Source organism: Ammospiza nelsoni, chromosome 5, assembly GCF_027579445.1.
Source record: "Ammospiza nelsoni isolate bAmmNel1 chromosome 5, bAmmNel1.pri, whole genome shotgun sequence".
Classification (NCBI taxonomy): domain Eukaryota; kingdom Metazoa; phylum Chordata; class Aves; order Passeriformes; family Passerellidae; genus Ammospiza; species Ammospiza nelsoni.
Window position 1 is genome coordinate 2,064,522 of NC_080637.1, and position 25,714 is coordinate 2,090,235.

General features: G+C 45.1%; 1 protein-coding gene across 2 annotated transcripts in view; it reads right to left on the reverse strand.

Moving 5' to 3' along the window:
* Positions 1–25,714, reverse strand: part of EXOC4 (exocyst complex component 4) — a 314,456-nt gene that overhangs the window by 277,973 nt on the left and 10,769 nt on the right. For both annotated transcript variants that reach the window (XM_059473330.1, XM_059473329.1), the window contains exons 2-3: positions 13,824–14,013; positions 7,487–7,681 (exon numbers count right to left, since the gene is read on the reverse strand). In XM_059473330.1, the coding sequence (XP_059329313.1) occupies positions 7,487–7,681; positions 13,824–14,013 (385 nt within the window). The remainder of the gene's footprint in view (positions 1–7,486; positions 7,682–13,823; positions 14,014–25,714) is intronic.

A 25,714-nucleotide genomic window follows, 5' to 3' on the forward strand; every position in this document is an offset into this window, starting at 1 on the left:
ATGAGCTTGGAGGTCCCTTCCCACCCAAACTGCTCTGGGATTCTGGGATTTGGGACACAGAATCCATCCTGAGGGATTTTTATGGAAAATGGGGAGAGAAAAGAGAGGAGAAGGGAAGGGAGACCCTTCATGGTTTGCTGAGATTCCCAGTGAAGCCCCTGGGCCCATGAATGTCTGGGAGAGGAGATGGATCCAATGTCAGGCTGGGAGAGCTGGGAATGTTCCCCTGGAGCAGGGAAGGCTCCAGGGAGAGCTCCCAGCACATTGCAGGGCCTGCAGGGGCTCCAGCAGAGCTGCAGAGGGACTGGGGACAAGGCCTGCAGGGACAGCACACAGGGAATGGCTCCCACTGCCAGAGGGCAGCCATGGGTGGCATCTTGGCAATGAGGAATTCCTGCCTGGGCTGGCATTGCCACAGCAGCTGGGGCTGCCCCTGATCCCTGCAGTGCCCAAGGCCAGGCTGGAGCAGCCTGGGATGGTGGCATTGGAATGGGATGGGCTTGAAGGGCCCTTCCCACCCAAACCATTCTGGGATTTGGGACACTCAGAATCCATCCCCAGGGATTTTTATGGAAGTTGGGGATGGAGAAGGGAAGGGAGACCCTTCCTGGAGTGCTGAGATTGCCAGTGAAGCCCCCAGACCCCAAAATCCCTTCCTAGAGAGGAGTCGGGGTGGGGATGGATCCAATGTCAGGCTGGGAGAGCTGGGAATGGAGGGAATTCCCTGGAGAGGGAGCCTGGGGTGGGATTTTGGGATTCCCAGAGCAGCTGGGGCTGCCCCTGATCCCTGCAATGGCCAAGCTTGGACACTGGGGCTGGAGCAGCCTGGGACAGTGGGAGGTGTCCCTGCCATGGCTGGGGTGGGATTTAATGTCCCTTCCAACCCAAACCATTGTGGAATGCCATGATTTCTGCACAGCATTTCCACTTTTCAACAGCCCTTCCTGTTCTGCCCCTGCTGTCACCCAGTCACTCAGCTGTGTTGTACATCTTGCCTTTAAAAACACAAAACCACTTTTTTTATAAAATGCCAAATGTGCAGGGAGAAAGCAATCAGCTCCAAAAAATCCTCCTGCTATTACTCACATCACAAAGCAGAGCAAATATATATATATATATATATATAATTAATTTCCTGACATTAAAAACCTAAAGTTTAAGTCTTTAACACTGGAAAAGAAAGCAAAGTAGGTGTTGGAGCATTCCCTGCTTCTGGAGAAACAAAATACTGACAGCTTTTCATTTCCTGGGGAAAAGACACAGGAGAAGGATGAGCCCGTGAGGAAAACACCAATTCCTCACTCTGGAACACAGGGGGTGGGGGAAGTGAAGAATAATCAAAAAGCTCCATCCTTCCTTCTTCCCACCTTCATTCTTCCTTTTGTCTTCCTAATAAAAAAAATCAGGTGGAAATAGCAAAGATCCTCCCTCTTACCCCATGGAGAGATTTCTGCAGTTTCGGTGTTTATTACCTGCCACAAGGGCAAATCCACACACAAAACCAAAGCAGCCTGAAGTTTTTATTTAATTGTATGACATGACCTTAAATTGCTTTATTCAACAATATTTCTTCACTGTTTTCAGCATTTCAGCTCCTGAATGATAGAAACAAATGGCAAATATTAACTTTTTTCTATGGGGACCTCATGTGTCAACAGCGGAATCAGAAGAATTAAAGTAACAGCACAGATCTTGAGCTAATTAATTTATTAATTACTATGCAGAGCATAATCAGTGCACAGCCCAGTGCTGGGGAGATTGGACATGCAACTGTTTATTGCAAGGGTGCATCTCCTGTCCTGGCCTCTGCTGATGTCTGCTCTGGTTTCTGGTGCTGTGGAGCACTCCCAGAACTTCTCCTCTGCAAGAACTTGGATTCCTCATTCCAGCAGCCAAGCTCAGGCTCCCAGGGAAGTGACAGCAGTGTCCCTGATGTGACAATGGAGGTGACAGTGTCCCTGGTCCCTCCTCACTCCCCTCTCTGCAGACTGTCCTTAGGAAGCTCCTCCTGGCTCACAATTTCCCCTCAGCAGCGATCACAGAATTATGGAATGGTTTAGGTTGGAAAAGAGCTCTCAGATCATTCCCAGCACTGCCAAGGCCACCACTGGTCCACATCCCCAAGTGCCACTTGCACATGGCTTTAAATCCCTCCAGGGATGGGGACTCCATCCCCACAGCCCTTTCCATGAAGGAATTCTCCCAAAATTCCCCCTGAGGCTCCTCTGGCCCAGCCTGAGGCCATTTCTTCTTCCTGTCCCTGTTCCCCCCTGGCTGTCCCCTCCTGGCAGGGACCTGTGCAGAGCCAGGAGGTCCCCCCTGAACCCTTTTCTTGTTTTACATTAAACAAGAACCACCCACAAATGGCTGAAGTGCCCCATAAAAGTGAATATTGCTGTCAGGAATTCAGTGCGTGAAAAAGCAGCTCCATTTCAGGCAAATGTACAAACTCACTCCATCAAAAAGGCACATAAAGAAATGGAAAATAACTCAAATGCATTCCAGCTCCAACAGGCATTTTATCTGTTCCAGACATTCCCAAATTCTCCAAAGCTTCACAATTCAATTGGTTCTTTTAGACACCCTGTAATGTGCAATTATAGGACAGCAAACCTGTGCTCCTGAAATTATCAAGATGCTGGAGGAACACACAACAGGAACATCAGATATTTGTGTGCTGCTCTGGCTGGATACAGAATCAGAAAGGAAAAAAAAGCTGTCACTTAAAAAAAAAGAATTTAACTTCATACAAATGTAAGCTGTCACAAAGTACCTCTGCATTGTGTTTATCCAACTGGGAAAAGCTGCCAGTCTTTTATTAACAATCCTTGCCTGCATTACTCAGTCACTGCACATTAGAACCAGCAGCTGGAGAGTTTTGAGTGATAATGAAACCTGTAACAAGCCATCCTCAGCCTTCTTCTCCAAACAATAAGGGAATTAAAATTTCAATTTAAATGCAGAGGTTTGAAACACGCTTCAGTGGCAAAATTACTTCAATTAATGTGAGTGGAATACAAAGAGCAGGCTGCAGGGATGGGGTGCAGCAGGCTGGGATGATGCAAAGGGCTGATTCTGGATCACAGGGCTGCAGGAACAGCATCAATCAGGGCTGGAAGAGCACTCTGGGCCTCTCCTGAGCCACCAGCAGCTGGTTTTACCTTGAGGGATGAAACCAAAGGACAGGCAGATCTATGGACACCGTGCCTCCCTGACACATCAGCAATGATTTTACATAATGTCCCCATCATATCAAAGGAGAAGGGAATTATCCCCAGCCAGTGAGTGATTACAACATCACAGCTCTGTTAACACAAGATGGCAAAAGCCAACGAGCCTGCAGTGATTTTTGGCCAGGGAAAAGCTCCAAATGCAGGTGAATTACTGTTTCTTTATACAGGCACATTTGTCTTCAAATGAGAATTGCAAGTGTCAAAGAGTGGCTGAAATTGAGTGTTCAATTTCCACTTGAGGTTTCTCTGCATTCCTTGATATATATTCAAAAAAGCTCATGGACTAACAGCTGCTTTTTATATCATTACTATTTGATTTATTAGAAAATATTTGCTCTGCTGAAAACAAAAAAAAAAAACAACCAAACAGAGCAGCAGCAGAAATGCTGCAGAAGTTCCATAAATCAGAGAGATCTAATGCTGTCTCTCCCTCATAGCCACAGGCAACTTTACCCAAGCACACAAATTTATACACACAGAAGTGTTTATATTTAAAATAACCATATACAAAATATTGCAAAGCAGTAAAGATCAAATACACAGGTTGAAAACCATTTCTAAAGCATAATGGATGAGAAATCTTAAGCAGGGTTATTTTTCTTTTTACACTTCCTAACATGGATTTCAAATAGGAAATAGATTACTTGTCTGGCATTTTGAAAAGATTTTTTTAATTCAAAAAGAACCCTCAAAAAAAAAAAACCAACAAAAAAAACCAAAATAAAAAAAATACCCAAAAAGCAACCAAACCAAGAAAACTGGTGGAAAAAACCACCAACATTTCAACACATACTGGTGGCAACTGTGAGTATCATATTTTGGTACCTACACTGGACACCCTTAATTTCCACCTCCTTTTTCACATCTGACAATTGAAAATATCAGGCAAACACCACACTTTGATTTTTATTTCTGGAGCTGCTCAAGGCCAGGCTGGGCAGGGCTTGGAGCAGCCTGGGACAGTGGGAGGTGTCCCTGCCATGGCAGGGGTGGCACTGGGTGGAATTTCAGGTCCCTTCCAACCCAAACCTTTCCACAATCCTGTAACTGCAGCAGGACTGGCACAGGAGAAGAGGAGGAACAGAAAAACAAAAGGAAGGTGATGGCAGAGTGAAACCAGACACGAGGATGGGACAGAAACAACAAAAATCTGGTGGGTTCCACAGGCCCTGGGATGGGAGTGGCATCCAGCTGTGGGAAATCCAGCACAGGGAACAAGGTAAGGTTTACAAAGTCATGTTTAAGATGAAATAAAATAAAGCAAAAAGGAGGAAATTAAAGCTCAGAGTGACAATTTCCAGCTCTTTCTCCTGTTGGGTAATGACTTATTGAAAAGAAGTGAACAGGCACAGCTAAGAGAGACAACAAAGGGCAGTGAAGGGGGAAAAAACAACAAAATAAAGCAATAAAAAGATGGCCTTAAAGGCACTGACTGGCAAAGAGGAGTAAGAAACAGAGGTAGCACTTCTACTTTTTGTGGTTCAGGATGGAAAGGATCTGTGGAGAACATCAAATCCACTTCCCTGCCCAAGCACAGACACCCAGAGCCATGTCCAGCCTGGATTTGGAAATTTCCCACACAGGGAAACTCCAAATCCTCTCTGGGTCTTTAGAGCTTGAACTTGTTCAAGTTTTCAACCATCCCTACAACAAAAAAGGGCTGGTTTAAGGGGTAGTGCCTTTGCCTCTACTTTTCGTGGTTCAGGATGGAAAGGACCTGTGGAGAACATCAAATCCACTTTCCTGCCCAAGCACAGGCACCCAGAGCCATGTCCTGATCGGATTTGGAAATTTCCCACACAGGGAGACTCCAAAACCTCTCTGGGTCTTTAGAGCTTGAACTTGTTCAAGTTTTCAACCATCTCTACAGTAAAAAAGGGCTGGTTTAAGGGGTAGTGCCTTTGCCTCTACTTTTTGTGGTTCAGGATGGAAAGGATCTGTGGAGAACATCAAATCCACTTCCCTGCCCAAGCATGGGCACCCAGAGCCATGTCCAGCCTGGATTTGGAAATGTTCCACACAGGGAAACTCCAAATCCTCTCTGGGTTGTAGAGCTTGAATTTGTTCAAGTTTTCAACCATCCCTACAGTAAAATAGAGTTGGTTTAGGGTGAAACCATTCCTTGTGTTTCAGGCTGTGCCCATTCCTCTTCTCCCATCCCTGGGCACCATAAAAGAGAGTATGGCCCTGTTTTCTTTGCACCCTTACATGAAACAATAATAACCATGAAAAACAAATCCCTGAGGATTCTCCCAGCCTCTCTCCATGTGTGAGATGCTCCTTAACCATTCCTGTAATCCCCTCTGGCCTGGACCCGGTGACTCCACCTGTCTTTGCTGGAGAGGCCAGGACTGCACTGAGCAGAGAAGAGAAAAATCACCTCTCATGTTTTTAATTCCTAAAGACAGTTCCAGGAAAGGAAGGACTGGAGCCTGGTCAGGAAATGTGCTTGTTAAGTTTAGAAAAAGAAAGATTGTTATTAGAGGAGTCCAGGAAACTCCTGGACTGTGGCATTTACATTCTCTGAACAGAGAGAAATCATTCGCTCTCTCAAAGTTTTTTCCTGGAGAAAGAAGGAAAAAACAGAAAGAAAAAGAGAAAAACTATTATTATTTCTATTCTCTGCTCCTGTTGCTTTGCTCATGTGGAATGTGTTAAGAAGATTGTTTACCTGAAGTGATTTGTCAATTAGATTTTGCTGAGGATTGTTTTGTTTCCTTGGCCAATTGGAAAAAGCTGTGCCCTGATTGTCACAAGTTTTCTTTAGTATTTTTTGTAGTATAACATTTCTTTAATGTAGTGCAGTATAATGTAATATAATATAGTTTAATAAAGCAATTATTTATTAAGCATTAGAATGCTTAATAAAGCATTCTAAATCACTGAAGTCAGATGCCAGTCATTTCTTAATTGGGGGCATCCTGATTTTACTGCACTGGACAAGACTGGAACTGCATGGCAAGCTAATAAAAGAGATGGAACTGAAGAGAAAAAACACTTGAAGGAAGGGAGAAAAAGAGATGAACCAGGAGCTGGAAGTAAGCAGAAAAGAAATCACAAAGTCACAAATCCAATAAGGGTGGAAAAGATGTCTGAGATGATGAAGTCCAACCTATGGTAAATCCCCACCACTGAGTGCCACATCCAGGATTCCATGGACACCTCCAGGAGTGGGGACTCCAAACCCCTCATGACAGCTCATTCCCACCTCTGATCACCCTTTCTGTGAAGAAATTCCTCCTAATCCTCAACCTAAACCTTCAGACTTGTCATCTCATGCAGACAATGAGGCAAAGCCGCCTAAAGTGTGCAAGAACCTCCCCTGTGAATAATGACCAAAGCTGTGAGTGCATTCTGGGGAGGAAAGAGGACACAGGACAGCTCCTTGTATTATAAAAATGGGTTTGAAATAATTGGTGAGATTTTAAGAAAGATGCTGGTCCAGGCAGGAGTCTGGAAAATTAGTTTTGAAATGAAGTATGAGACTGCAAAAGAGGAGATGGGAGGGAAAAGGGGGCAAAAGGGGGACAAAAAGGGGACGGAAAGGGGACAAGAAAAGGGGCAAAAAAGGGGGAAAAAAGGATGAAAAGAGGACAGAAAAGGGGCAAAAAGGGGATGGAAAGGGGGCAAAAAGGGGATGGAGGACAAAAAGGGGGGGGCAAAAAAGAGGAGGGCAAAAAAGCAGAGGGGCAAAAAGGGGATGGAAAGGGGGCAAAAAGGGGGAGAAAAAAGGGGGGGAAAAAAGGGGGAACAAAAGAGGAGGGAACAAAAAGGGGGGGAAAAAGGGGGGGAAGGGGGGGCAAAAAAAGGGGGGGACAAAAAAGGGGGTGGAAAGAAGGCAAAAAGGGGATAGAGGGGGGACAAAAAAGTGAGGGGAAAAAGGGGGGGAACAAAAAGGGGGGACCAGAAAGGGGATGAAAAGGGGGCAAAAAGGGGGCCAAAAAGGAGGGCCAAAAAATGGGGGCCCAAAAAGGGGGTGGAAAGAGGGCAAAAAGGGGATAGAGGGGGGACAAAAATGGGAGGGAAAAAGGGGGGACCAAAGAGGGGATGGAAAGGGGGCAAAAAGGGGGGCCCAAAAGGGGGATGAAAAGGGGGCAAAAAGGGGATGGAAGGGGGATAAAAACAGGAGCCAAAAACGTGGGGCCAAAAACGTGGGGCCAAAAAAGGGTGACAAAAAAGGGTGACAAAAAAGGGTGACAAAAAAGGGGTGACAAAAAAGGGGTGACAAAAAAGGGGTGACAAAAAAGCAGTACCAGCATGTCGGTGGCGTTGAGGTAGCGCTTGCTGGCCATGCACTGCTCCAGCTTCTGAGGGACCTGCTTGATGTTCTCAATCTCGTCCAGGAGGTTCAGGACGTGCTTGTGCTCGATGCCCTCGATCCACAGCTTGCGCAGCTCGTCCCGCTTGCAGTGCAGCAGCATCTTGCAGGACAGCAGGTTCTCCTTCACCTGCAGCAGCACAGCAAGGGTTAATGGCAGCTGTCCCTGCAATGAGAGCAGCCCTTCCCCACTTTGGTTTAGTAGGAATTCCAAATTTACTTTATTAGGAATTCCAAAAATATCACCAGGGTAAAACCAAATTTGATTTGCTTCGTGCTGTCTTGGCTGAGGGGAACTTTACAGACCCTAAAAACTCCCTAAAAACTCATTTCTCTCATAGTGAAATGTTCTTTATTGTGAAAATTTAGCTGAAGCACCACAATCCAATGAAACTCAGGTCCTGTTAACCACAACCAAAGCCATTTCCCAAAAACCAATTCAGTATTTGGCAAACAGCAAGAATCTCATTTTCTGTGGAAGCAAATAAGCCACCGCTAATTTTCCTGCTGCAAACATTTTCCATCTGCCTATTAAATCTTTTGGCAGGCTCCTCCTTTCTTCAAATTTGGTGGGTTTTTTTCTCTGAAACAAGACCAGCTAAGAGTAAAACCATCTTCCCAATAACTTGAGCATTACCAGGGTTTTTTTGGAAGTTTTAATCAGAACATTTATGAGTTCAAATCAGCATTTCCATTATTTATCAAGCCTTTACAAACCCAAACTGGAATGCAGTTTGGTTCTGAGCCTGATGCCATCATCCAAGTGGCAAAATCTCTAATTTTTCTCCATTCAGGCAACACCAAGAGTTTTCCTGCTCCATTCTCTCACCTCACAGCATTCCCTGCTTTCAGATTCTCCCTGCTAAGGTCAGTGTAACCTAGCTTTTCCTGCTTAATGCAAATCAACAATCCATACTAAAATGTGGAAGCAATTAGCAGCACAGCTTCACACATTGCCTTCACACCACTCTTGTTTTGTGATAACTTATGAATACTTGGGGCCCAACCTTTTCTCAGGCTGAGCTCTCACTGAATTACACATGAAGAGAGACACTCAGAAGGAGCCCTTCAATTTATTTTTAAATAATGAGCCTTTAAAGCACTCCACAAATCCCACTTAAGCTGCACTTTCTCCTACCTTGTTCACCTGAAAAAAAAATCTATGTGAAAAACACATCAGTGGACCAATATTGGACAGTGATAAATAAAAACAGCTCCATATAACAGCCTCTGTGCAGAGGTTGGAGAGTTTGAGATTTCAATACTGCACTCCAAAATGTCCTTCTGAAAAGAGAAGCACAGAAAAATCCTCAGCCAACAAAAAACCCTCATCTAGGAGTGTCCTAAAAAGCAGAGGCAAAGTAAAACACACACTGAGATCATTGCACATCTAATCCCAGTTCAATACATTAATTGGAAATGTTCCACTGGCCTGGCACTGCTTCATCAATGGACTGCAGCTCCAGAGAGCCAAATTAGGTCAGCAAACAACCATGGGGGCAGGAGCAATCTCAGCAGACATTCCTGCTCCTGTCCTTGCAAGAAAGATCATCAACTCCATCCACATCTGGGGGTGGGAATCCATAAATTCAGAAGGTTTTGGGAAAGCTGCAAAAGGCAGCTCAGAGACAGCAGAACTGTGATTGGAGCTAAGCAGCAGCCATGAGATTGGTCAGCAGGAAAATGATGTGAAAATAGAAACATAAGGACAAATAGAACAATGGTCTGTGTATTAATGCTTGTCTAGTATTGGAATAAGGCTCCCAATATTACCAGTTGGATTGTGCCTGGGCCAGTCTGACCCTCGCTGCTGGGCCAAGGGCAGCAGCTGCGGTGTATCACCCCAGAGATACCTTGGCTTGCTGGTGGTTGCAGCTGGGCACTGAACAAGTCCAGGCTTGTTGGAACCCCGTTTACCTCAGGAGGAATGGTTTCAGGCGATGGTGAAGAGAAAAAGGAGAGGATTCTGCTGGAGGATTTAATGTCCAGAGGTTTATTCCATGGTTACAGAGGTCTGAACGTGAGCAACTGCTCCAAAAGAATCCCGGCTGCATGCTCTGATCACCTTTTAAGCTCAGGGACAGGGGGAGGGGAGGTACAGGTGAGCCACCAACCAGGTGACAGGGGCAGGGTCTCAGGGGAAGATGACACCCAGAAAGGCCAATGACCCCTGGGCATAGGGGCATCCTTTGAACTTGACCAACCACACGATGCCTTGCTGGAATGTTAAGCCTGATTGACAGGACTCACTCAGCATGGGGGCAAGGGGGAAGGGAGAGGCATAGGCACACCTGGGGAAATGACCTGGAAGGCCAAAATGGGACATTACAGCACACCACAACAGTCTAGAATAACTCCCTAAGCTGCAGGAAAGTTTATCAGTGAGATATGAGGGAGTTCTAAGTTAATAACAGAGCTCTGTGCATTGTGTTTGAGGCTCACAAGCAGGGATTGGATTTGAAATAAGCCAGCATTGTTTAACCAAAGGTACCTGTGCTTACAGTGGTTGGATGGAGCTGCTGTCAATGTGCTTTTGCTGTGTGGGATTGGTCACAAAACTGTCAAAGTGAGCTGTGACATTGAGTTCTGTGTCTGCTGCCTGGGGTGTGAGCTGAGGGCATCTTCCCATTGCCATAGCCATGGAATGAGGCTGGTGCTGGAAAATCAAACAGCTCAAGGCACGTTCCCAGCAGCCCTGCCCTGTTGGGGATTTGTACAGAGACCCCAGCCCACAATACTTGGAGCAGGGCAAGGAATGAACAGCAGATCTTTAAAAAAAAACCTTCCCTTGAGAGCCCAAATTGGTTCTGCTTCGTAATTCAGTTTTACAGAGGCAACACCTCTGTAGCTAAGCCCAAAACTAAACCTTTCCCACCAGGAGTCCACACAAGAATTGACTAGAAAAGGCAAATCCCCAGATGTTGGAAGCCAGGACATCCCTCTGGCTGTCCTGGATGGCTCCAGCCCCTGCCAGGGGGCTCAGAGACCCTGGCACAGAGCCCAAGACCCCTGTGACTTTGATTTTGACCCATGGAGCAAATTACCACCTTTATATGAACAATTACAAGACAAGAGAGTTTAAGTGGAATAATAGTTAGTTTGTCACAGGGTGAAAAATCGATTTTGGGGTTTTTAGAATGGGGTCCCAAGATGGAGGAATTTCAGTGTACCCTGTCCTTCTTCCTTCTTCTTCCTGGCCTCCATTATCTGGGTGCTGTTGGCACTTTTGGATTGGTTTAGGGCAGAAACTCGCTGTCTAACATAGGTGATAGGGATTGGGAAGTTATGGTAAATATTGTAGATGTAGTTTTTAGTATAAAATGTTAACACCACCCCAGGGTGGTCAGTGTGCCTCTGTCTGAGCTGCTGGACAGACCTCAGCAGGCCAGAGAGAGAATTTTATAGATAAAAAATAATAAAACAACCTTGAGAATGAGAACAGAAGGATCCTGACTCCTCCTTCAACTGCCAGGCTGGAAAAAGAGACTTTCTAACACATCTCAGGGTCACTGTGAGCAGCAGAGGCTCTGAGCCCCAGAAGGATCTGGAATCTCTGTCCCTTGCACACCTTCCACCTTGCACAGAGGGGAACACAAAGAACAAGCCTCAGAGTGTAACACAGATTGATGACAAACCAGATCCGGGGCCTCCTGTGAGATCAGGTCACAACCACTTCAATGCATATTGACCAAAACCAATAAGCAAACTTAAATACCAAAAGGTCCCTCACCCTCACAGTCATTCTCCTAGGTGGGACCCAAAGGTCACACCACTCTCTGCTTGTGTTGACCTCTGCCAAGCTCTGCACACTGTGTGGAACCAGAACACTGCCTACAGTTGATTTCAAATTTAGTGGAATTGATCTCTGCTTTCAGAGTGCTGAGCTTTGTCCATAAATCCTGGGATGAACTCTTACCCTGGGAAAGCAGCAGAATGCTCTCATTTTCTTTGAAAATGTTAAATGAATTTTCAAAGCCAGAAGGGTCAGTGTGTAACCCACCAAGGGTAAAAATTTGCTGCTCCTAAAGCACTTCTGGGAAAGGTTTTAAGCTGAGACTGCCACAGAGCCAGGAAACAAATTGAAGTAAGAAAAATCTGGTGCCTGTTTTGCAAAGTTTAGGAACAGCAAACTGCACAGGAAGTGCAAAATAGGAGCCCAAAGAACTCTGCTCTGCTGCAGGGACAGAGCAGCTCAAACAAGTCCCCAGGCACGAGTGCCAGAGTTATTTACTGGCACCATACCCTAAAGTGTGAGCACTCAAAATGCAGAAAGATTCGGGGGCACAGAGTTCACGGGCGTTCACACAACACAGCTGAGCTTGGAAACAGCATCAAAATTCAAAATCTGTGAGCAAAAAGCAAGATGATGAATCACCCAGACTATTCAGGAGGTGGCTGAAGGCCAAGATGGCAAAACATGAAAAGATGAGATGGAAAGGTGTGAGCTCAGCAGCCCTGGAGACTTCAAAAACCTGAGAGCAACATGCCCAGACAATAAATGAACAGGGGCACCGCAGAGCTTTGCGCTTCACATCCACCTCTCAGTTTGACTTTTAACAACTCCTGTTCTCAGGGAGATCCTGCTGAAAATGCTGCCAGTAAAACACAGCTGGGGACAATGGTGGGAATGGATGGTCCTGTAGTGACAGTCACTGCTATTCAGGCCTGGCTTAGAATTAAAGTCATGACAAGATGTGGGGCTGAAAGCTTAAAAATCATCTTTCCACCCCTGCTGTGGGCAGGGAAACTTCCCACCATGCCAGGCTGCTCCAGCCTGGCCTTGGGCACTGCAGGGATCAGGGGCAGCCCCAGCTGCTGTGGCAATGCCAGCCTAGGCAGGAATTCCTCATGCCAAGATCCCATCCATGTCACTATGATATTTTCTGAAAAATCCCTTTTGCCAGGATTTTTCTCCTGAGAAGCCTCAGAGGAAAAGAAAAACAATGATTATCTGCTGCTGTGGAATGCAACAGGTGCATCTGGGATTGGTCCAGCTTGGTTGCTTTTAATTAATGGCCAATCACAGTCTGGCTGTGTTGGACTCTCTGGTCAGTCACAAGATTTTATTAACAATATTTCAAATGATGAATATTTCAAATTAATATTTCAAAATTATAAAAATTCAGAGGGAAGGGGTTTGCATTTTCCATTTCAGGGGAGGCTCCTGCCTTCCATAGCAGACACCTGGCTTTCCAAACCAAGACAGATTGCCATCAGTACCCTGACCCACAGGGTGTCAGGTAATTTCCGACTCTGTCAGGTTTTTTTGTACTATTATATTTGTATTTTACTTGTCCTAGTAAACTCTTATTCCTGCTCCAAAGAGAGGAGAAAGAGCCCCTTAATTTCAAAATGATAACAATTCGGAAGGGGTGGGTTTACATTCTCCATTTCAGGGGAGGCTCCTGCCTCCCTCAGCAGACACCTGTCTGTTCAAACCCAGACAGATGCCACCAATACTCTGACCCACAGGCTGTCAGATATTACCCACAGGTAATTTCTGACTCTGTCAGGATTTTTTTGTACTATTATATTTGTATTTTAATTTTCCTAGTAAACTCTTATTCCTGCTCCAAAGAGATGAATTTCAAAATTCTCAAAATTTCAAAATTATAACAATTTCAAAATTCTCAAAATTACAATAATTCAGAGGGAGGGGGTTTCCATTCTCCATTTCAGGAGAGGCTCCTGCCTTCCATAGCAGACACCTGGCTTTCCAAACCAAGACAGATTGCTACCAACACCCTGACCCACAGGGTGTCAGGCAATTTGACTCTGTCAGTGTTTTTTTATACTATTATATTTGTATTTTAATTTTACTAGTAAAGTCTTATTCCTATTCCCACATCTTTGCCTGAGAGCTCCTTAATTTCAAAATTATAATAATTCAGAGGGAGGGGGTTTATTTACATTTTCTATTTCTGGGAAGGCTCCTGCCTTCCTCAGCAGACACCTGTCTGCTCAAACCCAGACAGATTGCTACCAACACCCTGACCCACAGGGTGTCAGGCAATTTGACTCTGTCAGGTTTTTTTGTACTATTATATTTGTATTTTACTTTTCCTAGTAAACTCTTATTCCTGCTCCAAAGAGAGGACAAAGAGCCCCTTAATTTCAGAATTATGACAATTCAGAGGGAGCGGGTTTACATTCTCCATTTCAGGAGCAGACATTCTCAGCAGACACCTGGCTTTCCAAACCCAGACACAACGTAAACAAACTCCACAAATCCACGTCCCACACGGCACAGGGAGCACCCTGAGGGCTGGCACCTGCTTGATCTTGTTGCGGGAGTTGGTGATGCGCTCGGTGATGCTCTGGTAGGTGCGGATGGCCGTGGTCAGCTCCGTGTAGTGCTGCACGATCAGCTGGTCCAGGTCGCGGTCGCACTTCTCGTACGCCTCCTCCAGCCGCCCCTTCTCGTTCTCCCTGTCCTCCACGTCATCGCTGCTTGACAAAGTCCTGAGGAGGACACCAAGATGGCAAAGTTATTTGGAGTTTAGTAGGTAGAGATCTGTGGGGGATGGAATATAAGAACATAAAGATGGTGTAGAAAGTAATCTCACCACTAAGGAGCTGCAGCTGGGCCAATTAGCAAAGATTAGGAACAGGCCTGACTTTAACAGGCCCCAGCTGTACCCAGTGAGAAGAAGATGCTATAAAAGAGTGGGGTGGTGTTGAGAAGGGAACTGGAGTCAGTGGTTGCTTTGTGAAACAGAAAGAGTCAGAGCTCTGAGGAGAAGCCCATGAGAAACACCAAGAAGGTGTGGAACTCTTGTGATAAGGAGACAACAGCATGGAACCCCTGTGATAAGATGCCAGCAGATCAAGGGCACCTTCAGTCAGTTCTGGGGTCCCACCAGGCTGGGTGGGCCAGGCTGGATCCATGGGCTGAGGCACAACAGGACCCTGTGCTGGGCTGTGCCCCTGAGTGACAATCACACCCAGGGCCACAGGCTCCATCCCACTGCTGGATTTGGGATGGGAAAAGCAGTTTGTTGTGGGGGGATAGAATGTGAGAAAATAAAAATTGTCTAGAAAGTGATCTTACCCCTAAGGAGCTGCAGCTGGGCCAATTATCAAAGATTAGGAACAGGCCTGACTTTAACAGGCCCCAGCTGTGCCCAGTGAGAAGAAGATGCTATAACAGAGTGGGGTGGTGTTGAGAAGGGAACTGGAGTCAGTGGCTGCTTTGTGAAGAGGAAAGAGTCAGAGCTCTGAGGAGCAGCCCATGAGAAACACCAATAGGGTTTGGAACTTTTATGATAGGAGACAACAGTATGGAACCCTTGCAATAAGATGACAACAGAAATCAGTGCACTGTGAGAAAATAAACCCCATCCATGCTATGGTTTAGTCCTCTGCCAGTTTTCAAACCCTTCATATTGCTATCATCACCCCTTGTAATGAAGGGATGGTGTCACAGACATATTTTATGAAAAATCCTTTTGCCAAGATCTTTTCTCCTGAGAAGCTGGGAAGCTTCAGCTTCTCCGTGTTTTGCTGCTTTGCAATGTGATCTGGAGAACTGTTTACCCAGCATGTGAATTGTTTTTGCTTGATGACCAATGACAGCCAGCTGTGTCAAGGCTGTGAGATTTTATTATCATTCCATTGTTTTCTTTTCTAGCCTTCTGATGAAATCCTTTCTTCTATTCTTTAGTGTAGTTTTAGTCTATCATTTTCTTTTAATATAATATATATCATAAAATAATAAATCGGCCTTCTGAAACATGGAGTCAGATCCTCATCTCTTCCTTCGTCCTGGGACCCCTTGAACACCACCACAGGATGGACAATTTTGGGGCTGAGTACGATTTATTGCTCAGATAAACATCAGCCTCAGAGGCTGTGAGATTTTAAAGGAGCAAGCAGTCAGCCACAGCTCAAGAGCAGTCACAAATTTCTTTGTTACAAGGCAAGAGAGAACTTTCTAAACCAATAGACAATTGCTACAGGCTTTATTTTGTTTTTCTAACCTATCACCTACACTTACTTCTGCTGTATTGTAGATTCTTTTGTCCAATAGGCTTCTGTCTCACATGCACAAATATAATTTATTATAACTTCTAAACTCTCAGCTTATTCTCTATAACCACAGCCCTAAACTTTTCACCATATTACTGATATAGTTTCTCACTTATTTAAGGCATCTTCTCACTTACAATGATAGAAACATAAGTTTATGATTTTCCTGCTTAATATCTGTCTATTGTATTTTTACATCAATCCAAGGCTGCAAATCAAACCCTTCCATATCTGTGGAAGTTTCTATTTTTCTGATTCCCACACCTTCAGAGTTTTCCTTTTTCCTCTTCAGTGAAAGTTCTCTGTTGGTTATCACATTGCCAGACAGTCATTAATACAGGCACAATGTAACAGCTGAAATATTTCTTGATTTATTATTTATGAAGATCTATAAGGAAAAAATCCTAACTTTAGACTTAGGAATCAGTGCAACTTGTGCAATGTTGTAGTTCCTGTAACTCATCTGCCAAAGGTAGGGATGTCACAGGGACACACAGAAATCCATCACAAATTTATCCAGATCTTCCACCAGTCAGTTTTCAAACATGTATCAATACAACAGGAAAGGCCCCATGACTCTGTTTTCCCCCTCAATTATTTTAACCTCTAACATCATGTAGTAACCTCAACATCATGTAAGTTCAATAAAAAGAATTTTTATTGAAAATAAAAATTCTTTTTATTGAAATCAATTCAGTTTGAGATTGCAACAAAACTGCTGAAAACTTTGTGAAACTGGACATAGCTCAAAGCTTCTTGATGTCACTCCAGATTTCTATTCAAGAATCAATGCAATCTTCTCCTTCTCCCTTTGAGAGGATAAAAATCCCAGAAAGAGCAGCAAGAACCTTTTCCTGATATCCAACCTCAACCTCCTCTCTAAAGCACCTGCAGAGAACTGAAATGAAGTCCCTCAGGACCCATCCCTGTCACAGAGATCAGAGCTGCCCCTCCTGAAGAAGCTGCAGCCCCTCACGAGTGTCCCCCCAAAGCAGCTTCTTCCAAAGCATAAAACTCTTTGCCTTTCATGCTCCATGCTGCATGGTAGCTACAGAGACAGGAATCCTTTCTCGTGCTATTACATTAATATTCTACTCCCAAACCTTTAAATTGTGTCTCAAATCAGCTTTTCACAGAACAAAATTAAATTATATTTTAGCCAAAGTTCTTTAAAAAGGCTCTGAGAAGTAGGAACACTACACAAGATTGCTCAGGGCCCAGAAAATAAAAATTTTAGTGAAAGGCTCCCTGCCCATGACCATCTTGAAGTCCCTTCCAATCCAAACCATCCCAAGACTAAAATGAGAATCACGTGCAGGGCTGGCAGAAAGTCATCCTCTGTTAAGAGCCCTTACAGATAAATCCATTTTCTTTGTGAAGAACTGCTTCTTTCTGCTGGAAGAATGTTCTTCAGCATGGCTACACTGGACACAAGGAATATCCAGCTCAGGAATTGTCATTTTGGTTGAGTTTGGGGCTGCCTGTGCCAGCAGTTAATGAACACATCCATCCTCTGTGACCTGCACACAGATCGTAGGAGAATTCTGCAAACTGGCCCAGAGCACAGGCTAGGAAAGTTGGTAGCTTTAATCCAACCAAATTGAATTTCACAATTCTGGATTTGCCACAGAATCCATCAGCAGTAGGTTACAGAAGCTGAAGATCTCTCTCCAGAGCCAAGACTACATTGATGTCAGAGGATGCCACGAGGACTCCACTGCTCCAGCAAATTCCCATCCAACCCAGGCTTGCTAACAAATCCCAGCCCTATTTTTAAAGCAGATTTATATTGTGTTGCCCAGTCTTTTTGTCCTTGCATTTGAATTTAGCTTGTCCTGTCTACAGGAAAAATTAATTTTGCTAAAAACATCTGGCCTGCAAAGCAGAGCTGCTTGTGAAGCCTGAGAGGTCCCAGCAGTTCCTATCTCAGAAACCCCAAAAGTGGCAGAAGGACAAAGCCAGGAGAGCTGGAAAGCAGAAAAACCTTGGAGATGCCACCAGATGGTTCCTACTGAGATCATAAATGAGCAAGCACAGTTCTGGTCTCCTCTCACCCTTGAAAGGACAACTAAAACCAAGATGAACCAAAGTTTCAGGCTCAGGCAATTGCCACATTCCAGGATTTCCAGCTGCCTCTGGTGGATGCACAATAAACACCTGTATTGGGAACATCCTACTTTGCTTTTAATTCTTATTAGTTACTTTAATTCTTTCTTTTAGTCATTATTAATATTAATTCTTAATAGCTACTTTAATTCTTTCTTTTAGTTACCATTTAAATTTTTTCTTTATACTCTTTTAAAATTTTAAACCTGCTTTACCTTTCTCCTAATCCTATCTCACAACAGAAAATAAGTACATTAGTAATTAAGCAACACCAAACTCAACACACTAATTAGCACAATAACTAAGAAATCTAAAAAGTAATGAAATCTCAAATTAACAAACCAAAACCACAACACTTAATTACCTGAGTTGGGAATATACAGTGGCAACAACCACTAATAAAAATACCACACTCATATTCTGACCAAAAATCTTGTATTTATTTACAGTCCTTTATTCTGTTCTGGTTCAAAACATCACAGAATTATTAAGGTTGGAAAAGACCTCTAAGATCATGGAGTCCAACCATTAACCCAACAATGCCACTTAATAATGGTCCCAGGTACCACATCTTACACCAAAAATGATAAAAATTCCACACAACAACAAATTTCCCCAACAGGTTTTTCTTAGTTCTCCACTCACTTGAATTTGCCTTAAACACCTGGAGATTATTTCCTTACAGACAAGGTAAGAGTTTAAACCAAAACCCAAGACCCAAATGGAAAAAGGCAACAGAGATTTCTTTTTTTTCCCCCTTCATTTTACTGAAAAACAAAGTTTTAGAAATGTAAGGTTTTGACTTTAAGATTTGGTTATTTCCACTGGTAATGAGTCTGGATTAATCACTTGGAATTTGAAACTTTGTACACCTGAATTTCCCATCTCAGTCTCATGGTACAGGAGCCATTTCTTTTTCTTGCTCTGTACCAAAAACAAGAGAAAAGCAAGGAATACTTAATATTCTTGAGCTTATCCATGCTCCTGCTAACACTGCAGAAAAGTAAGCCAAGGGCATCTCTGCTTATTTTAGTCCTATTAAAATGTGTTGCAAGGAAGAAGAAAAGTCAACACAGTGTTTGTCAAACAGAAAGGATTCAAATTGTTTGGGAAAGAAACTTTGCAGGAAGAACTTTGAAGGGGGAATCACAAAACAGGACAGGATTATGAAACAATGATAAATATACATCAGTGTGGGATCTCAGCACCTCAGGATGGAGGTGCAGAGTGGCCGAGAACACCCTTGGGGGGCTTGGGAGTCTTGGAATGTTGCCAGAAGTGTCTGGTGGCTGGACTTTGATCCTACACAGGAGACGACGCCTGTATGAGGATGGGAGGAATTCACTGGGTGAATGGTGAAGGGATAAGTTAGATAAAGTGTAAAACACAGGGTTTAGGATTTCGGTACAGGGGGGTGTAAAGAAGTAAGATGGAGGAATTGGGGCGTGTCCTGTTCTTCTTCTTCTTCTTCTTGGCCTCCATCTTCTGTGGTGATGGTGGCACTTTGGGATTGGTTATTACTAGAAGTGCACCGGTTAATAAGGGTAGAAGGTATTGGGGAAAAATGATAAATATTGTACACGTAACTTCGGGTATAAAGATAGGTGACCGCCCCGGGGGCTCGCAGTGTGCCCATGGCTGACATGCTGTGCAGACCTCTGTCGGGCTGAAAGAAAATCTTTTAGATAAACAATTAATAAACACCGAGACCGAGACAAGATCAGAAGTCTCTCCTCGTCCTTTGAAGCACTGGGCTCTTCAAGGCCATCCCTGGGCCTTTCCAGAACACCTAAATAGCCTAGACAGCACAGAAAACTTACACATCAGCACTTAAAAACTCCCTGAAAAATATTCCAAACAGAGGACAAACAGAAGGAAAATCAGTTTAGATCCTGAGTAGCAGATGATGAACTCAGTGGGGGTTTCCAGGAGGGATTCCTGAGCACTTCACTTGTTTTTTGGTTTTGTTTTTTATTTTTTTTTTTCCAAATGAGAATCCTCCTCTGTAAGATACCTGGAATTTGTACTTGGCAGCTGGATGGCTGCAGATTCCTGCTCATTAGCAAGAGCTCACCAGGATTACAATAATTCCTCTCTGAGTCTGCTGAGAGACATTTTTATGGTGTTGTGAAACAGAAATTCATTGAGTCAAATCTCACAGACTTCTGATTTTACATAGTTAAAAATACAGATTACACAAAAGCAAAATGCTTCATTCACTGGAGTCACTCCCACAGATGGAAGACAGGATAGAGGAGAAGATGATCAGACACAATCCTGAAATGTTTTTATCATGGGATGTACAGCACTTTCCTCAGGAGAAAATAAATGAACCTTGTTATTTCCCTGAGGTCACTGAATTTACACTGGAATTAGATTAATAAAAAAAGTCCTTTGGGACTATTCATTTTAGTAGAAGTTGATCTGTAGGTCACAAGCATTTTTCATCTCCTATTTCCAGCATCCAACCCCATGAGCAGAGGGAGGAGATGGAAGGATTTTCTCAGGAGTCCTGAAGCCTGGTCATTGTACAAACACCCAAAGCCTTCAACTGCTTCCTCCAACAGCTCACATGAAAGGCAGGAATAGCTCATTTCCAAAGGTAAATACACAGGAAAAAGTACTCACATTTATATATATTTAAATATATATATCTACCAGCCATACCACTTCTGCAAAAGGCTGCACCTCTCTAAAAAACTGAATGAACTCCAAGAATCTTCCTGCCTCAGCACCTCAGGTGAAGGGACAAAGTGCCACAACCCAGAAAAAGTTTGAATTTACTCTCACCTGTCCCCTTAAAGCAGCTGCACAGACTGTAGCCATCAAAAGCTAAAGGGTAAGTCACTTTTTAGTGAAGAGAAAGGCAAGATTTTTTATTTATGTACTTATTACAAATGCTCAACTAAGTACTCAGAAGCAGTTGAAAAACTCACTTGTGGTATAAAAGGGTTTTTTCCCCACCACAGACCACAGAGTGTCAGAATTGTCCTCTGAGGAGCAAAATTCAATGGTTTTGAGAAGAGAGGCTGGGAGAGCTCCCAGCACATTGCAGGGCCTGCAGGGGCTCCAGCAGAGCTGCAGAGGGACTGGGGACAAGGCCTGCAGGGACAGCACACAGGGAATGGCTCCCACTGCCAGAGGGCAGCCATGGGTGGCATCTTGGCAATGAGGAATTCCTGCCTGGGCTGGCATTGCCACAGCAGCTGGGGCTGCCCCTGATCCCTGCAGTGCCCAAGGCCAGGCTGGAGCAGCCTGGGATGGTGGCATTGGAATGGGATGGGCTTGAAGGGCCCTTCCCACCCAAACCATTCTGGGATTTGGGACACTCAGAATCCATCCCCAGGGATTTTTATGGAAGTTGGGGATGGCAAAGGGAAGGGAGACCCTTCCTGGAGTGCTGAGATTGCCAGTGAAGCCCCCAGACCCCAAAATCCCTTCCTAGAGAGGAGTCGGGGTGGGGATGGATCCAATGCCAGGCTGGGAGAGCTGGGAATGGAGGGAATTCCCTGGAGAGGGAGCCTGGGGTGGGATTTTGGGATTCCCAGAGCAGCTGGGGCTGCCCCTGACCCCTGCAATGGCCAAGGCCAGGCAGGACACTGGGGCTGGAAGCTCCTGGAATGTGTCCCTGCCCACTGAACTGGATGGGCTCTGAGGTCCCTTTCAATCCCTGCTGTTCTGTGTCTCTTGAAGGAAGTCACACCATGTCTCATTTTTATAAAGTATAAAATCGTGGTGTGTATTTACCACAGAAATGCAGACAGAGCTTCAAAAATGCCCTGCATTCCGCAGGGATAAAAGGAATTTTTCCCTACAAACCAATGTAATTTATCTGGTCCCGGCAACATCTAACACCAGCACACTCCATACACTCTGCAGGAAATTATTTCACACTGCAGGCAGTTTTGGATAGCTCTTTGTGCTTTTACAAATCAATGCTTTCCATAGATCTGGCCCAGATGTGCACGTGCCCAATGAACAACTACCAGCCAGTCTCATCTTCTGTCCAAAATTACTCCCACACTGTGATGCATTAATCTGGGGAGGAAAGGAAGAAAAAGGAACCTCTCCAGCATTCAAAGAACACAAGACAACAACAGGCAGATGCTGTAAAGGGATAGAAAATAAGTTATCATTTCTCCACAAGCTAATACACTTCTGTTATTGTTGGAGCTGAGAGAACATGATGTTTACTGAGCTAGTCAGCAGCAAAAGAAAACAAACACCATTGTACCACTCATCATGTGGCACAACAGATAAATCCAGGAGCACAGCAATGCCACAGGCATGATCAGCTGCACAACTATGAAACCACTCACCTCCCTCTGTAAAAATGCTGTTTGCCAGCCTCAAACCAGGATTTAACACTGTCAATCCCACCACAGAACACACATCACACACAGGTTAATCTTTATTCTGTGTAGCACTCCTGTTCCCACAAATGTGGGCAGCTTATCTGCACCAAACTCCTACAAAAAGAGCTTTGATGTGGGTGAAACGCACACCAGATTTGCCTGCTCAGTCCCCAGACCAAGAAGCTCAGCACAAACTGGGAACAACCACAGGAAACTGAAGTTTAATCAATCCAAGTGCCCAGTGCTGCACTTTGGCCACAAAAACCCCTGCAGTGCCACGGGCTGGGGATGGTGAGGCTGGGCAGTGCCAGGCACAGAGGGACCCGGTGGGCAGCAGGGCAGGAGCCCTGGTGTGCCCTGGCCAAGGGCCCAGTGCCACCTGGCTGTGCCACACTGGAGGGCACAGCAGCAGGGAGGTCACTGTGCCCTGGTGGCCAAGGGCCCAGTGCCACCTGGCTGTGCCACAATGGAGGGCACAGCAGCAGGGAGGTCACTGTGCCCTGCCCTGGGCCAAGGACCCAGTGCTACCTGGCTGTGCCACAAAGGAGGGCACAGCAGCAGGGAGGTCACTGTGCCCTGGTGGCCAAGGACCCAGTGCCACCTGGCTGTGCCACAATGGAGGGCACAGCAGCAGGGAGGGCACTGTGCCCTGGCACGGGCAGGGCTCAGCTCCAGGGCTGTGCCAGCTCTGCCCCCTCAGCCCGGGCAGGACCTTGGGACACTGAGCAGGGCCAGAGGGGCAGCGGGGCTGGAGAGGGGCTGGGACACAAACCCTGAGGGAGCCCTGAGGGAGCTGGGGGTGCTCAGCCTGCAGGAAAGGAGACTCAGGGTGCCCCCAGCACTCTCACAGCTCCTGAAAGGTGCCTGTGCCCAGCTGCCCCTGGGCTCTGTCTGCAGCAGCACTGGCACACCCAGGGCACACAGCCTGAGCTGGGCCGAGGGAAATCCAGCTTGGAGAGCAGCAAAAAGCTTTTCCAGCAAGGGGGAGAAAGTTCTGCAATGGCTGCCCGGGGAGGGGGTGCAGTCACCACCCCTGGGTGTGTTTAACCAGCCTGGAGGTGGCACTGGGTGCCAGGGGCTGGGCTGGGCTCCAGGGCCTTGAAGGCCTCTCCCAACCTGGTCATTCTGTGATTCTGTAACTGACTCTGGGGGTTGGTCATGTCAAACTCTTTTAATCCTTTGAAGTTATTCCCTCTTTCCTGGGAAATCCTCTCCTCAGGGATGGATAATACTGGCAGAGTCCTTAGGAAGCAGCACCTTTATCCCAAGGTTTATGTGGCTGGACTCCATGGTCCTGAAGGTCTCTCCCAACCCAGGGATTCTGTAAATTCTGTGCAATGCTTTTCCTGGCACCATGGCAGGTCCCACAGGCAGTCACAGGCCCAGAGAGCTCAGCTGGTGTTGCCAAACCACAAAGATCCCACAGGATGGAGTGTTTTTTTCACATAGATGTCCACAGCAAAAGTGGAAAAAACAGGTTTCTAAACAAATCTGGAGTCTCCTCCACCTCTATTTGCAAGTCTGTTTCCTGTTGGATGGGGAAGATTCGGATTTAGTTTACACCCCGTGGATGCAGCTCAGACTGGAGCACTGGAGAGGCAGCTCTATTTCCATGGAATGGTTTGGGTTGGAAGTCACCTTAAAGCCCCTCCAGTGCCACCCCTGCCATGGCAGGGCCACCTCCCACTGTGCCAGGCTGCTCCAGCCTGGCCTGGACATTGCAGGGATCAGGGGCAGCCCCAGCTGCTCTGGGAATTCCATTCCATCCCCTCCCACCCTCCCAGCCAAGAATTTCTGCTTTAAACCTCATCTAAATCCAACCTCCTTCACCTTAAAGCCATTCTCCTCTGTCCCATTTTCCCCTCTCCTATTCTGCAAGGGTCAACAACAAAAATACCTCAGGTAGAGATAAATCCATGAATTTTCAAGCTCCAAATGCCCACAATCCATCTCCATTTAGGTTTGGAAGGTGCTGAATACCTTTGGAGCACTCACAAACTCAGTGTTGTGAACCTGAATTTGCAGTGCCATCCACACCCCCCTACTTCAGCTCATCCCCTGTCACTTCATTCCCTTCCCAGGAGTATTTTTGCCACCAAACCCTGCATTTTGCTGCCCCCCACCCCCTTATATTTTGCACTGTGGCAAAAAATTCAGCTACAACCTTTAAGATGATCCATTTACAGGCATCAACTTCACAATTACACTTGGAACAGCAATCAGATTTGAGATTCACCAAGAATCTCTCTTTACACTGAGGACTCATTTTCCCCCACACTGTCTGTATTATATTTTTTCTCTGTTTTTTTAGTGCAGATGAGCAATTCCTTTTGCCAGCCCGCTGTCAGCTTCCTACCTGCCCAATAAAACAGCGAGAAAATTAGATTATGTCAATTTTTAAGAGAAAACTTTAACATTAATGAATAATAAATGTTTCATTTCTGTAAATTTGCTTTTCCTGATGCCTCCAGCCAGGCTGGGTGGATAACTGCCTGCCTATTTTACCTGCCCTAGGGCCAGCCCTGTTAAGTGTGATTACTGCTAAGCTATGGATGGCAAACTGAGGCTTAATTATCCATTTCCTGACTCAAAAATTTGTTTCACAGGAAGAACATTGCAGTAACAGTATGTGGGCATTATGCTGCTGCAGGTTCTTTTTTATGAAGCAAAACTGAAGGAACAGACAATGCAAATACAAGTTTTAGGAAATTAATGCTCAGTTAGGACCAGATAATTCTTACAGGAAAGGAGGGTTGAAGACTCTGCTGGTTTTGACCATAACTGTGGGTGTTCAGCATCTTTGTGTCTCTATAAAAGCCTTTTTTCTTTTTTCTTCTGCTCCCCCACATCAGAGCAGACTTATGTAAATATTTGTGCTTAAAGGCAGAAAAGAGTATTACAGGATGCACAGGTGCAGCTTGGAAATCCAGAAATAATCCTATTTTCCTTCTGGATCAGCTTTCTTTGAGCATGCAATTCACTTTTCTTCACTCAGACTCACGCATTCAAATGAAAATACTCATTAAAGACAGTGGGAAACACCACAAAAAAAAAGGCAAGTTGATAAAATATAAATAGTTCTCATCTGATCAGGAAAAAGAACATTTTAGTGAAGTGCAATTGAAGTGAGTGCTGAATCGCTGGGGGGGAATCGAACAAAGCTCCAGTTTTCACAGGAATCCACAGTAAACTTCCCACCACCTGTTCCAAGGGCTCTGTGCTCTATCACACACCTTGTTGAGGCTCCCAGTTCCTCACTTTAAAACACCTTTGAAGCTCCAAACACACAGTTTGTGGTACCAACTGCTCAAAGCTTGTCCTGCTCAAAGCTCCAGCTGCATTTCATGTGTGGCCAAGGCAGGATTCACTGATGTACTGACCTGTTCCTCCAGCAAAAACACCAAAAATCTGTTTAACAGCAGCAGCCCTGGGCAAAACCCAGAATTTCTGGGATTCACAAGATCTGTTCCTCCCAAACAAACTGGGTGAGGTTTTCACTGTTTTATGGTTTGGGTGAGAGTTAAGGATAATTCTTTTACTGCTCATTCAGAAATCTGCAGGTACAAATAACACAAAAGTATTGTAAAACTCTGCTGAATATGTTTCACAATTTATCACATTAAGGTTGGAAAAGACTCAAATTCATCAAGTCAAACTGTTCCTCCAGCACTGCC